Source organism: Centroberyx gerrardi, chromosome 21 (genome assembly GCF_048128805.1).
Source record: "Centroberyx gerrardi isolate f3 chromosome 21, fCenGer3.hap1.cur.20231027, whole genome shotgun sequence".
NCBI lineage: Eukaryota > Metazoa > Chordata > Actinopteri > Beryciformes > Berycidae > Centroberyx > Centroberyx gerrardi.
Genome location: NC_136017.1, coordinates 9,527,411 through 9,543,031, shown reverse-complemented (window position 1 = coordinate 9,543,031; position 15,621 = coordinate 9,527,411). Strand labels below are relative to the sequence as shown.

At 44.1% G+C, this 15,621-nt stretch overlaps 1 protein-coding gene across 5 annotated transcripts in view; it reads left to right on the top strand.

Annotated features, from left to right (window-relative positions):
* Nucleotides 1–15,621, top strand: part of dmd (dystrophin) — a 179,249-nt gene that overhangs the window by 132,119 nt on the left and 31,509 nt on the right. For 2 of the 5 annotated variants that reach the window (XM_078291033.1, XM_078291037.1), the window contains 3 exons: nucleotides 1,492–1,555; nucleotides 3,781–3,841; nucleotides 6,547–6,582. In XM_078291033.1, coding sequence (XP_078147159.1) covers nucleotides 1,492–1,555; nucleotides 3,781–3,841; nucleotides 6,547–6,582 — 161 coding nt within the window. Of the gene's footprint in view, nucleotides 1–1,491; nucleotides 1,556–3,780; nucleotides 3,842–6,546; nucleotides 6,583–9,219; nucleotides 9,404–15,125; nucleotides 15,132–15,621 lie in introns of those variants that run through there. The other 3 variants (XM_078291035.1, XM_078291034.1, XM_078291036.1) reach the window with 3 other exon arrangements.

The window sequence follows — 15,621 nt, the reverse complement described above, 5'->3', positions numbered from 1 at the left end:
AGTGTCAGGGAGCATTAGTAGTTATAGCTACGCAGCGGCTCCTCCGGGGGGCTGCAGGGCGCAAGTGTCGGTACCAGACTCTCTTCATGCCTGCTAGCATCAGCTGGGTTTCCATCCAAGTAGTTTTATGCCAACTGTGATGCATCAAATTAGAAAGCCTGAATGTAAGCGGCAAGTTGTGATAAAAAATTTCCTCAATATCGCCAAGCAGTTTGTCGTCTCACTTGACCCAGAAAGGTTTTTTTGCGATGGAAACACTTTTGTCTAATAAATAATGACTGTAGGCTTGGTTCAATCTCGCTGCACGACAGTTTAAAAGTAGCTTCAGATGTTCTGACATGTCTGCGGTAAAATATGTGTCCGGCTCGACCTCGCAGAAGTGTCGTACACGCTGCCGCTCCTATTCTCAAGGCGTCCTTTGTGGTTGTGCGGCCACAGTCGGTGCATTAGAATACCGCCGAGTGTATTTCTTCATTTTTCGTCTCCGGACTGCATAAGACGGGGCCAGCGCCGGCTGACACAAAAGAAGAATAACATCTTGCCCAAAACTAATCAGTCTCTTTCCATTTTCGAGTGGATGTGTTTTCTGGGGTTGCTACGTTTTGCATTCAGGAAGCCTATTCTTTCGCTGCCGCCCAGCTGATGGAGACGCACTGAATACACACTTTATTTTTGTGGCCTTTCAAATGTTTGCTCGAAATTGGAAACATAACTATTGCAAAGTTATTACTTCCTACTTTTTGCAGATGAAGGAGACAGCCAAATATCTTTTCAGGAACTATGAAAAACAGCCTTGTTTTTTCATGCATTTCAGAGTTTATCCAGTGTGCTTTGAACGGGTTTTGTAGGTCAACAGCTGCCAAATTTTCTCAACTGATAGAGAATGTAAGCCTTCATTTGAAGTTGAAACATGAAAATCACCAAAATTGGAGGTAAGGGGTGATATGTTAGTCGGTGTAGCTGACATAATATAACAAACGAAAATACAAAATAGATGCTTTCTGTCTATTTTTCCTGTTTAGCCCCGCCTCTCTGAGCCTTGCTGATTTGGCACAATGTTCACAATTCTCTCCAGATAGAAAACATTCAAACTTGAAGGAGACTCGTAGGAGACGCCATCCTCTCTCATTCATCCACTACGAATTCAATTATCCCTTTCACACTTGTCTCTGTCTCTATTCCCCTCCCTTCCTCTCTCTGTGTATCTGTTGCTCTCTCTTCCTCTGCCACAGTGCATCATGTATTGCCTTTCATAGATGCTCATGCAAACACACACACACACACACACACGATCATCCCCCACTGTATTTGCGTCATCACATTGTAAAGCAACTTATTGCACTGAGCATGTATAATTGTCTGTTTGTCTCTCTGTCTATCGCTCTTTCTATCTGTTTCTACCTATTTTCCATCGCTTTCTCTCCTGTCTTTCTTTGCATCTATCTTTCCTTCTGTCTCTGTTAAATGCATTTCTCTCCGTCTCTCTGTCAGATCTCCGTCAAAGATCATCTGAAGCAACTGACCGACGCTCACAGGGACTTTGGCCTTCTGCATGGTGAGTCGCACACACACACACACAAATACACACACACACACACACACACACAACGTGACTGTTGACAGCTCACAAGATACTCAAGACGTGAGAAGTGGTTGTGTGTGTGTGACAGGAAGAGACGTGCATAATTTGTGTGTGTGTATGTGCATATCTGTGTGTGTGTGAGACAGAGAATGAGAGACACACACATACACACTCCTCGTGACAGCAGTTCACTCAATGACACTCAATAAGTGATGTGCTTGTGTGTGTGTGTGTGTAAGAGAAAGATACACACACCACTTGACTGTCAACAGGTTACTAAGTGACTCTCAGTAAGTGATAAGACCCTGTGTGTGTGTGTGTGTGTGTGTGTGTGTGTGTGTGTAAAGGCAGCATGACTCATTTGTCTGCCTATGCTGGCCTATTGATCTGTTTGTCCAACTTGTTTTTTGTTATTTTATCACTGAATTCCAATATGACCTCAACACTTAACCCAATATTGATAAAAACAGCTATTGGTGATGTACTTTGCATTTCTGGGCCCATTTTGTTTTTTGGTGTATTTTCCTGATTCCTGTGGATAACTGGCCAAGCGTAAGCAAGTTGGGATATTTCCAGATTTTTCCTGTAAGGATGCGTTTCCACCTGTAACCCCTCCTCATAGTGCTGGCTTCTTTTTCTTGTTATTTCCAATAAAAAAAAAAACATCTTGCCGCCTATTTCCAACGGCGTTGAGAGCTGAACATGGCTTTACAGCTTACACTTTGACATATTTCAATAATTTAAATAATTTTGTTCCTCAAATCATCCTGACTAATAATTGTAGTTAATAATCAAGATCACAATATGTAGTAAATAATCAGAATTATCATCTTAACCATAATTGCACAGCCCCATCACATTAGTCACAACCAGCACTTCCCCTCAGTATTGATTTTGCGCTACTTGCTAAAAAAAAAAAGAGGTACATAGAGGACACTGGGCCACAGACAGCACACTTTTTGATGTACAAATGGAAAATGGGACTATAGGTTTAGTTTAGTTTAGTTTAGTTTAGTTTAATTCATCTGCAGAGTTATAAAACAGAAATGAGGTGATAAAAGGACCACAGATAAAAAAAACACTTAAGAAATGAGTAAAAAAAACAAGAACCACAAGGGGCTTATGAGAATATCTTAAAATCTCAAAACTAAGAAAAGAAGAAAAGAAACAAAAAACAAACGGAAAAATCACAATGACAAGCAGAGACACAACTGAAGAGGTTGAGAGATTCTAAATGGCAACAAAATACAAGATGGTGGAAAACAGCAGGACAGCAACATGGTGCATAAGATGACAAGGGGAATAAAATAAATTATTGAGAAAATGAAGTCCAAGGGGAAATGAGAGTCAGTGAGTGGGACGATCCCTGACATTCACAAGCACAGAAATGTTCCATGGACTGTTAGGCTCCTCCAGCTGGGTAATGGACCAATCAGAGACACACAAGGACTTATGATGATGATGATGATGACGATGATGATGATGATGATGATGGTTATGATGTTTGTTGTGATGTTGGTCGTGACGATGGCGTTGACGATAATTTGAGAAGAGTGAGAATGCACAAATTTTGCAGATCTTTTTGTTGTGTTAATATACAATATGTATTATGGTAATTGTCCCATGATGCATCTTTCTGTTTTTAACTGCAGCAAATTTTGCCCTTGGGGGACAATAAAGTTTATACAGCGTGTAGTTTCAGCCAAGCAATCTGATTGGTCAAACATGCATTCCAACTGTGCTGATAATTCCCATAAAGCGCAGTGTGCTTTAATGGTTGGTATGCCAGCTCTTCTGGGCATAATAAGGGAGCTAATTAGCAATATTTCTTGTTTTCTCTTTCTTGTTTTTTATGATTATGTATATCACTTTGAAGAAAACTTTTCAGTTAGTACATGTGTGTTGGTAACTGTTGTATAAAAGCCATAAAACCTTAAGGGATGTTTATTCCCGTGGCTATGGGTATGACAGTGATGCAATAGGTATGAAGCGCCCTCTCGGGTTTTATTGCTATAATATCAGTCAAACCGTCACTCAGTCAATTGATCAGTCAATAAAACCTGATAAAAAACTGTAGCTTTTGTCAGATCTACAGGATGTTGTAGGTTGTTCCTGCAATGAAATTTGAGTGTTCAGAGTTTAATAGCCTGCAAACAGTTTAAACAGTGTGTGTGACCCTTGTTTCTGTGTCTCAACAGGATCTGTGGAGAGCCCCTTCGAGCAGGGCATCTCCCCCAACAATGTGCCCTACTACATCAAGTAAGTACGCTTCAGAAGCCCTGACCTTTACGGCAGCAGTCCAGCAGGTCTGTTTCACTGCCACTTCCATAGCATTCCCATTGTCCGCCATATAAAGTCTGGCTAGTGAGGGTCATTTCGCGCTAGTCCGGGCTGACAAGTGTTAGACACCGGCTCATGGGCTGATAAGATGTCCATAGCCTACATGGAAGCAATGCCATTCTATAGTTTGAGTGTACTAGCCCTTTAACAAAGTAGAGAGTGCTTTGCATTGCCAGCAAAAAAAACTCAACCTGAGCCAAAAATGTTTGAAATGGTTTAAAATGTTTGAAAAGTTCAGTTGATGTGTTTGTGTTCGCTCATCATGCACTTGAAAGGCCTAAAACGTGGAGAGATTTCCTGAAGGAATATTTCACTTTTATGGAATATTTTTTATTTTTTATCACCCGGCTTAGGAGAGCAGCAGCAGTCGACCTCCAACATCAGCTGCTCTGGGGATCTGCCGTCACCACCAGCAGTCAGGACTTCTCCGCCAGCATTCACTACAAACAGCTGAAATTAAAATTAATGATCCTGGACTCAGAATGAAATAACATTTCCTCGGTCTACTTTGCTGCGTTTGCAGAAGGCTGATTTTTTGGCCAAGGTTTACTGAACAAAAATAGATCGCTGGCGGTGATGATGACGGGTTCCCAGAGTGGCCAGCGTTAGCGGCTGACCGTTCATGAACTCCTATAAAAGTTTGTCTGCTAAGAAGTGAAAATGTAAAGTAAGATACTGGTTTAAAACTTGAGTTAGACCCAACTCTCCTCAGTGTTCTTTTTAAATCATTTAAACTGGATTAATACCGTTTGGCACAGGTCAGTTAACTGCGTTGTTTAGCCCTAACCTGGACTGATGGCTTGCCTGGTGTTGCTTATCTAATGCTGTCTAATACCTAATCATTCATTCATTCACTCACTCACCTGTTTGTCTATTCATTGTTGCCATTTACTCATTTTGTCCATCCACCCATTCAACTATCATTCCTGCACTATGTTACAGAATTAAAGCAGATCTAAGGTTGGACCAGTTTTTGTTTGAGACCCATAATGGTTAGTGAACAACAGGGCAGCAGTATGTTTAAATGATCCTGGTTGGAACTAAACTAACGAACTTAAAAAGGTTTGCCACCCACAAGAAAACATTTCTCTAGTACTGTATCATTAGCCTCCTGAAAACATGAGCTTGTTTTTTCCTGTGGTTAGTAGCTGTGTGACATGCAGTGACAGTAATGACAGTAATAATGTGACACTTCATTGATCCCCATAGAGAAATGCTCTGTTCGCCTCCCCTCCTCCACGGGGAGTTCAGAGGGCAGGAGCTGGTAGAGACTCCGTGTTTTGCTCAAGGACACTTCAGCAGGGCGGATGCTTTGCCACCATGGGAGCTTGAACCCGGTTCTCCGGGTGAAGGGTGGTCTCCCTGCTCACTATGCCACCCTGCTGCCCAACTCTTGGTTTCAGTGCGACACGTCTGGCCAGAAAATCAATAAAATAACATTTCAAATGTCAGTGTATCCCTGTAACATGATCAGCACAATGTAGGGAGCTGAAGTCGATGTCACATCCACGATTACGCTCACACTCATTCTAAACTGCAATGCTAACAGTTTTCTTAAACTTTCAAAATGACCTACATGGATTGGTTGTACATGGAGAGGTTTTGAAATTCATTCTGTAATGTTAAAGGAATAGTTCACCCCAGAATGAAAATTCATGAACTACTTTCCCCCATGTCAGTCGAAACTCCCCACAATTTCATTTTAGCCTTCTTCCAAACTATTGAATTATTTGGTTACAAAGCACTTAGATTATGCTGCACAAGCTGTTTGGAGAAATCTTTTTTTTAATGCTTTTTCTGGAGCTGTAAGACGGCTCTGGAAGAAGGCTAAAATAAAACTGCAGGGGCTAACTTGCCATGTGATTGGTTTCCATACAAACTTCAATAGAGTGGTGACTAACATTGGGTTGAACAGTTGATCACTGAATTTTCATTTTGGGGTGAACTATTCCTTTAATGTAATGTCTATGATGATGTGTGCTAGCATGGCTAATCCTATTGGAGCTGAAGTGGCTAACGAGCTAGCCCGCCACCTCACCTCCCTATCTCATTGGACAGAATGACCCCTTCTCTGTGATTGGTCAGCCTCACTTCCTGCTTCTCCTCCAATCGGAGAGCGCATAGATTGCATTGCCTTGGTAACCAGCATCTGGCAGCTTGGTATGTTTGAGTTAACATGGCAGAGAGAGAGAGAGAGGAGAGAGAGAGAGAGAGAGAGAGAGAATGTGTGTCACTGGCACTGCATGTGTGATTGATTTCTATGGTGTTGCATACTAAATTACACATCTAGTTTGATATGGAAGTAACTGTAAACACATTCAAGTACTACAGAGAGAGAGAGAGTGTGTGTAATTTAAGGGGCGAGCAAGAAAGGCCGAGCAAGAATAAAGTGCATCTGAGCCAGCAAGCATGCAAATGAATCTACATGCAAGTGTGTCTGAGAGGGACAGAAAGTGGAGAAGAGAAGTGTGTGTGTGTGAGAGAGAGAGAGAGAGAGAGAGAGAGAGAGAGAGGAGCAAAGGAGAGTGAGAAAGAGTGTGTGTGTGACAGAGAGAAAGAGAGAGAGAGAGAGAGAGAGAGGAGGGAGGGACAGAGAAGTGACAGATTTTCCTCTCCACATGCAGAGAGAAACCTGGACCTGACCTGATGACCCAGACCCTGTGAGTGACAGCTGACCACACACACACACACACACACACACACACACACACACACACACACAGCCTCACACACAGCATGTAGCCTATAAAAATAGATCTCAGCCTACACACACACACATATATAAACATATAATACATACACACTCTGCATGCGGCCCACACACATGTGCATGCACATACAACAAACACACATAAACAGCAACACATACCCACACACACCTACAAATGAAGCTACATGAATACACACTGCATGTAGTGTACAAACACACACATTCACACACACACACACTTCATGGAGCCTATACACACATATGCATGCACACGCTACTTGTAGCCTACACAGATGTGTCACACTCTGTCTCTCTCTCTCTCTCTCTCTCTCTCACACACACACACACACACACAAACACACACACACAAACACACATGCATACATTACAACACACCCACACTGAATGTAGCATACACACACTTAATACACACACATACACACACACTCACGCTACTGCACACACTGCATATGCAGCCTCCACACACACACACTTCATACTGCCTTTCACACTTATAACACACACAACACCACACAACCATATACACACACACATGCACACACACACATACTTATAAGACACACAACTACACACACACACACAGCGTGCAGCCTACACACACACACATACAAATACATCACACCCACATTTCACGTTTGCACAAACGTACTCATACAGCACACCCACACTGGATGAAGCCTACACACACTTGTAACACACACACACACACACACACACTTATGCATACAAACACACACTCTCCCACACATTCGGGACACATAGCTCCAACATATGGCCGACAAACTGCTGCTTGTGCATGACCAGGTTTGAGGATTTCCTCCTCAAACCTGCGACGTCCACCCTGTCTCCCTGCGAGGGTGTGTTTGATTTGCCTCACTGCGAGCGGCCCTGTGGGTGGAGCCCTCAGTCTGATCCATAACCTCCTACACAAGCAGAGTCAGGTGCGAGACGTCCAGGGGCTTAAATCAGCCAGACAGGACTCAGAACCTGTTTGATGTGTTGAATCCGTCCCTCAGTCCTCTTCCTCCCTCAGTCCCTCTCTCATTGTCTCTCTCTCTCTGACACACACACACACACACACACACACTACACACACAGGTGTAATGACACACTATTGAGGTGGGATAAAATAACAGTTCAGACTTGCCTGTAAATTACAGGCTGCTTTCTCTCCGCTGGTGCAACATAGCCTACATTTCTGAAGCCTTGAATGCTGATCCTCAAAGCAAGGAGCAACCCCCCCTCACACACACACACACACACACACACACACACACACACACACACACACACACACTCTCTCTCTCTCTCACACTTTCTGTCTCTCCATAGCCTCTCTTCTCTCCTGTGTGCCTGGAAAAGCAAAAAGCCCCTTTCTCTCTCTCTCTCTCCCTTTCTTTTTCCCTCTTTCTCTCTCTCCCTCTCCTTTTCCTATCTTTCTCCCTCTCCCTCTCCCTGCCCCTTTCTTTCTCTCTCTCTCTCTCTCTCTCTCCATAGCCTTGAATCTGGAATCTGTGTGCCTTGAAAAGCAAAGAGCCTCTTTCTCTCTCTTTCTCTCTCTCTCTCTCTCTCTCTCTCTCGTCAGGGAGGTGAAAAACCTCCTCGGATGGTGTCGAGGCTCCTTTGCTTTCAGAAACAGAGGAATGGGGGGAAGGGAGGCAGAGGCAGAGAGCTGGAGCTCCGCCTCGTCTAGCTGAGCTGCGTCAAGCCCGACAGAGACAGGCAGGAAGAGACCGGAACTAGTGCAATTTTCCTTCAATTTTGCCTTCAAAATAAAAGCGTGAAGTTTGACAACCCCTACAAGTTGCCCAGTACATGTTCTGTGGCGTGTTTGTGTGCTTTTGGCAGATATGTATATATGACATTTTGCATAGCCATTAGAGTTCCCATGTTCCTATACTGTATCCATTAGAATCACTTACTATTAGTCACAGATAGGGGTTAAAATGGACTTTCCAAGTTGTTTGAGTTTTTGTGTATTCATGGCAGCCCTATATTTGTGACATCTTGGGGATATATACTGTGAAAATGACATTCTGGTAATTAAACAACTCAGCAAACATGTTGATGTTGATCAGATGTTGATATGTCAGCCTGCAGCAACATTGAAAAATAGTTCAAGTACTGCAGAGGCAACATCCGCAGTCGTCCATAGCTGCTAGCTGTCTTTAAATCAGGACCTTATCTTTCTAATATCAGTAGCCCACAGCTTAAATCTATCTAAGTATATGTTTGTTTTTTACCATGCTTTAATATATTGTGAAAATTTTGTGTACAATAAGATAGACTTGGCCACGCCGTGCACTTTGCAACCAGTCAAATTCTTGCTGGGTACTGTATTTTCTTTTACTAGAGATTCCTTGAATATATTCTTTATTTTTACTTGCACCGTTTGTGTAACTCCAAAAACACTGAACACGTTCGTCAAGGCTTTTATTTTTAAAACAGCACCCGGAAGTGGTCTTTCTTTTATGCTGGCCGGCTTGACAGCGGTGCCTCGCTGGCCAGCCAGCCTCTGCAAACCACTGCTGCTGCTTGCAGAGAGGAACACACACGCACACACACCGACATACACACCGACACGCACACACACACACGGTAATCTCGGACGGTTTTCTCCGGCGGTAGAGGACGCTTGGTCGGGCCGCGGAGGGGGTCGGGTTATCGCCTCAGTTCTACCCGGGAATCGGTTCACTTCCACCGGACTCGGAGGGCTCTGATCGGCCGGCGATGCGGGAACAGCTTCGGAAGTGAGTGCTGGCTGGTGATTGTTAATGGTGGTGATAAATAATGGTGATGGTAATTGTGCTGGTCGTGATGCAGTAAACCTATTCACATAGACAACACATCGGCTGTGGGTTTTCATGGCAAGCAGAGAGGGGGTGAGCTGGGGCAGAGATCCCCCCTTACACTGCAAAAAACCCACACATTCCACCTATTCTTCACAATATGGTTAGAGACAGGCTTCAAATGTATAAAAATTGGCTAAAAATGTATTCGATGTATATTTTTGGACATTGTGAAATACATTTTCTCCCTTCTTATGCGCTGTTGACAACCCACATTTGCAAGTCCATCCTAAATACACCCCGAATGAATGTCACCTAGCGTGCTCAAATACATTTTGGGGTCTAATTTTGAAACGTATACCTAAACGAAGTGTCGGTATAATGTATTTTTTGCAGTGCAGGGAGAGAGGGCTAGAGCAAGAGGAGGTGAACAGGACGTAGTTTCCCTGAAAAAAAGGAGAAAAAACGCTGCTATTAGGTAGCCATTATACCCAACCGGCCGCCTTCTCCACAGCGGTGGTTGGCCGCGGTTGTTGCCGGGGAACCAGGCGAGGTGCGCGGCCAGTGAGCCTCCCCGACCCCCCGTCCCCTCCGGATACCCGGACGGTGCATTTTCTGTTTCACGGCCCTCTCTTTCTTCTCTTTCTATCTGCTCTTTTGTTGCTGCCATTTTCGGAAAAAAAGGGGGGCAATGAATGCTTAAGCAAACACACAGCAAACGGAGCTACGCGTTGCCTTCGTTTATTTGTCTCTATCTGTTTGAATTTGGCCCGACAGGAATTTGTGTTTATTTATGTGTGTGCGTGCGTGCGTGTGTGTGTGTGTGTGTGTGTGTGTGCGTGTGGCGCGTTGGCTTGGCTGAGGTTTTGCTCTTTTTCGCCCTCCTAAAGAGAAACGACTCTACCAAGCAGTAATGTATTGCATAGAGCAACCCCCTATGTTGCATTCCTTTACACACACGCACACACGCACACACACACTCGGAGGTGCAAACACAATCACCTCCGTGCCAGCAAAGCAGCCCGTGTCTGAATGCTCCTCAGTGGGTTTTTTTTGTTTTTTTGCACGACCTCTGTGTGTGTGTGTGTGCGGAGGTGTGTGCACCGTGCACGGCGATTTTGATGTGCTGCGTTGGGCTATTTTCGGCTGGGAAATAACGACAGGCCTCGTTTTTTCTGAGCAAACGGCGGGTTATAGGTTTATATGTGTTGTTCATCTAAGGTCCAAATCGCCTATCGACCCATTTCTGTCCCACTTGCCAGAACAGAATGGGAGGTGGTTGTCCTGCACGGATAGTGCATGGATCTCTCTATGCATATCCGCCTGTGTGTGTGTGTGTGTGTGTGTGTGTGTGTGTGTGTGTGTGTGTATGCGTGCGTGTGTGTGTGTGCACTTTAGGAGTTGTTGAAATGAGAGCAGGGGATGCGGGCTGGCTGGTGCAGATTTTTGGCACCAATGTGATTGCAGGTTTGTGCGCGTGCGTGAGCCGCCCGTGTGTATATGTGTGTGTGTGTGTGCGTTGACTAAAGACAGCTGAGGGATAAAAGCCTTAACTCACCGATTCACCTCCAGTTGCTGGCTAATGGTGCTTATGTGCTCAGGCATGTTTGTTATCCTTGGCGTGTGTGTGCGTGTGTGTATGGACAGTATTTCTGTATTCTCTGTAGATCATTACTAATGAAAAGCTCTGTTTCAGTCTGATCTATGATTTGTAGACATGAACAGCAGAAGTCTGAGTCAGTGATGGAATAAGCTGACCCCCATACACGTTGCAGGCCTTTTCTGTTCAGGGGTCACATGTGAACAGGCATAGGAAGGTAAAATTCCTGTCTCTGGCAAACTGCCGTATCAAGAGCATGTAGTATTTCTGTATAGGTTTGTATCAACATGTGAGAACAAACCCACTACATGTAATGGATCGAGCAAAAACGACTTTTAATGTTTTGTCGTTGGCCACAATGTCTTCAGACTGGACCGGTGCCAAAATAAGCAAGCTCCTCTGCATCTTGGCATAAGAAAAAAAAATCCGTCCAGCAGCTGTCGGAGACGTTAAAGATGAGATTATGACTAAATAACTAGCCTCCGTAGCCCACGGGGGATAATTAGTGCACCGAAATCCTAAGCTTGAAGCAAAATTTTTTTTGGGGGGAAAATGAATGATCGCCACGACGAAACAAGAGAAAAAGCTGGCCCCGTTTTCCTCTCTGCCAGGCTCTCTGGGGGAGCCGTCGTTTGTGTGAGCAAGCCGGAGCCGCCACCCTTTGCCAGAAAAGTTAATCCGGCAAAGTTCCATATTCCATGTGTGAAAGTGTCTTATGTTTCTGTGCAGCCTAATAATCTGTTAATAGTACTAATCCTCTCTTATTCCAAGTAGACTGCTCTTACATGAACACCTCCGCAGGCCTCAGTCAGATCGGATCTTTAAAAATGATCAAAAAGTGTTTGCTGTGTGTATAAACAGCTTAACCAATGAAACATTTTGTAGTCTTACTTGATAAAATAGCCAATGAGTTGGGTTTCATGAGGGAACAGTTGTGCTATCTGTAATTTAGTCATATTTCACGAGCGGTTCTCAACCTATTAGACTTGCAACCTTTTTTTTTGTTATCATACAATTTCACATTGATTATTTCAACAAGCAGAGGCTGCAAATATTACTCATCTAACAAGAAAGAAAACATTCCCCAAAGGTCACAAACTAAAATGCGTTATTAATGAATTTGTTCCTTTTCACTTGAATGATCTCTTTGTTGAAAACCTCTAGGTTGAGAAGAACCGCTGCAGCACATGTATGATGACTGTATGAATACTTTTCACATTACATAAGACATATGATTGGGCAGGCCCTGCCATACAAGTGCACAGTTGCTGGTACAATGACTAAGGAGTCAGTTGACATTACATAAATAAACCTTGAGACAGAAACCATCGTTTTCAGTGCAACGCCTTCAGTCCGTGTCGTGGATTGAGCCGAAGAGCGCTTAACCTTCAGTAGGAAATGCAAGGTTTGTGGTTATGATTCTAGGGCTGCAGTTTATCATAATTCATCATGTAGACCCTTATATCACAATTTTAGTTTCCACAGTGAATAATTGTAGAATTCAGCAACATTGAAACATTTACTCTAATTTCCTTTCATTTAGAACATCTCCTCTTGAGAATTGTCAAGATGATGATATAAGATGCGAAAAGTACAACAAAGTAACTGTGATCCAAAAATATTGAGACTCATCATGGTGATTAATAATCATCATCACAATGGAAAGGAAAAAGAGTCAGGATTAGCATTTCAGCGCTCTGCAGTCCCTCAGGTTTGTGTCAGGATTTCTGGTTCTTTTGCACAAACGAGTGGCATTCACTCTCAGTGGGTGGATATGGTTTTTCCGTGCTTTTCGCCTGCTTTTTCTGTTGTTCAGATCACATCCCTGAAGGCCGTTGTTGGAGCCCATTCAGACGCCTGGTGCGCAGGAATCATACTGCCGGGGCTCATTCAGAATGATAGGCAGAGAAAGCCATCGCCATAGCCCATAAACCGCCTTTAATCATTCATCCAAGAGCCGTAATTGACTGCAGTGAGAAGTGACACTCGTGTCTCTGCGCGGATCCATTATTTAAAACGCCTATCTGTCACTCCTGCAATAAGCTATTCAGCTGCCTGTTATCTGCAATATGTAGCATTGTGTGTGCGCACGTGCGTGGGTGTGTGTGTAAAGGATTGTCTGTCAGAGTGACTCTAGTTCAATCCAACTTTAAGTTGTATGCGGCAGGGAAGAATGGCTTATGTTTCCAGAATAACAGACCTTGAGAAAACAGCCCAATGTACCAATAAACAACAGGCGCTGATAACACTAACTAGGAGCATTGTATCTAACATTTTATGTAGTGTCAAAAACACGATTACACTCCTTTCCCCTCTAGTGATTAGCATTTTATTGTACCTTGCACTTGGTCTTGAGGTGTTTTTCTATTACAGGACTGACTTTCTCCACTGTTGCATCTAGATAAGGGTGTTGCTTTAAATTGTAATTATTTCTACCGATTCCTATCCCTGTACATAATGGGGAAATCCTGGGTGGGGGGATGTGCATGAGGATCGTTCTCCCCTTCCTCCACAGCTTCAATCAAATCGCCCTCGAGCAAGGCACTGAAGCCCTGACTGCTCCACTGGAGCTGCACAGTGTGCAATAGTTTATCTTTTGACAGTTTACGATGCATTATCAACAGTTTGGCTTGTCCTAGGGCCATGATAAATTTTCTAGGGAGACAGTGTCAGCTTTCAAAGAGCATAAAAAACTCCAAAATGGAGATGCTGGGTTCCTGCAGGCCAGCGTTGATATATGATTGTACTATTGTGTTTTTTGTTCATTAATCCCATTGGGTCGACCAGTTGGCTTGGATGTCTGAGGTTTGGATAAAAGATGTTCTCCTCTAGGAAGAGGTAGGCCTGCAATACTGCCTGAGTTTGGGGTTTGTAGACTTATTCCTGTCGTAGCAGTGTGTGTTTGTTGGGTTTATCTGTGTGTGTGCGTATCTGGGGCTGCGTCAGTGTGCTAATAAAAAAGATGCCATATCCTCCTCATTTCCAAGCAAATAGGCTGTTGCCTATAGGAGGATGAAGCCACTGTGGGTGGCAAAGGCAGATAAGGTGTCGAGGAAGAGATAGGAGCAGGGAGTTTGGGGTTTGAAGTTAATGCAATAATGTAATGTGATACTTTATTGATCCCCGTAGGGAAATTCTCTTTTTGCTTGCCTCCCCTCCGCAGGCAAGTCAGAGTGCAGGGTCAGCGACAGAAAAACTGAGCAGGAGCCGGGAGGGATTCAGTGTCTTGCTCAAGGACACGTCAGCAGGGAGGAGGCTTGAACTCGGCTCCTCTGGGTGAAGAGCGGTCTCCCTAATCACTGAGAATTAGTGAACTGAAATTATGAGGCTTAATGTCCTCCCACCTGTCCGTCTTGCTAAACATGAACGATCAGACATGGGACAAAAACACAGTGCACAGGTCTGTCTTCACAAATACAACTCTCGGCTTGGAGGATATTTATCACGACCTCATTTGTCGTGGCTGCAGGGTGAAATGGATTCTAGATCAGCGCTAACAGGTGTACTTAACCAAAAAAACGTGTTGATTTATTTAGTGAGTGAGTCCCGTGTAATGTTCAGTACAGCTACATGAAATGATGGTAAAACAACAGCAAGGCATACAACTTCACAGAGGAATACTGCTGGGAAAATATAGGTTTCCAAGTTATTACGCTGTGGATGGGGGTTTTAGAGGAATTCAAGTCATTACAAAGCATTTCAACCAAATATCTATTGATTTACAGACCACAGTGAAAAGCTTTGGTGGGGGGGTAAGTACCCCTAGCTAAGGACAAAATGGTATAGAGGTGAATTACTGATGAAATGCCCTTTAAAGGCACTCAGAAAAGCTGAATGTTGGCGTAATAAGATGGTGTTTTTTCAACTCCTGGACCCAGCCGAGAAACATCACGCTCTCTCGCCTTGCAGCCTAGGAGCCGTCGATGGGCTCTCGACCCACAGGTTGAGAAACCGAGGACCGAGTCTTAGTTCCAGTGGATATGGAAGTAGTGGAGTGTGTGTGTCTGAGTCTTTTTGATCCCATATCGTGTTCCTTTTCCTTATTGCTGCTTTGTTGATTTCTGAGCAGCTTGTCTGGAGTAGCTGGGAGTTAACTGCCATGCTAAAGGACATCTTGGCAGTAGTTCATGAGCGAGAGGAGGGTGTCGTTCTCATTCCCTTCGACAGATTTTCTCAGCCGCTTTACGAAGTCGAACCAGAAGCCTTCTGGTCAAAAGCCCGCCTTCCCCGAGCCGCCGCGTCCCGCATCGCTGTGCTCGGCGGTGCTTTGGATGAAAAGTGTCTGCAACGCCGCGCGTACGAAGCGGCAAGGTTGTTAATAAGCGTTTGTCCGAGTGGTTTGGAGCACCACGCCAATGACAAGCCGACTGACTGAGCTACTGTTTGCACAGACTCCGAGCTTAGAGGATTTTTAAGTAGCTCTTCACCATGGGACCCCTCTCCTCATTATCTCAAGTGGGAGTGTGGGAGAGAGAGAGAGAGGGGAAGAGGCAGGAGAGAGAGAAACAAGGACATGCAGGAAAAAGACAGCATGTGGATTATTATTTCTGTGTGTGCGTTTTCAGACAAAGGTTAACTG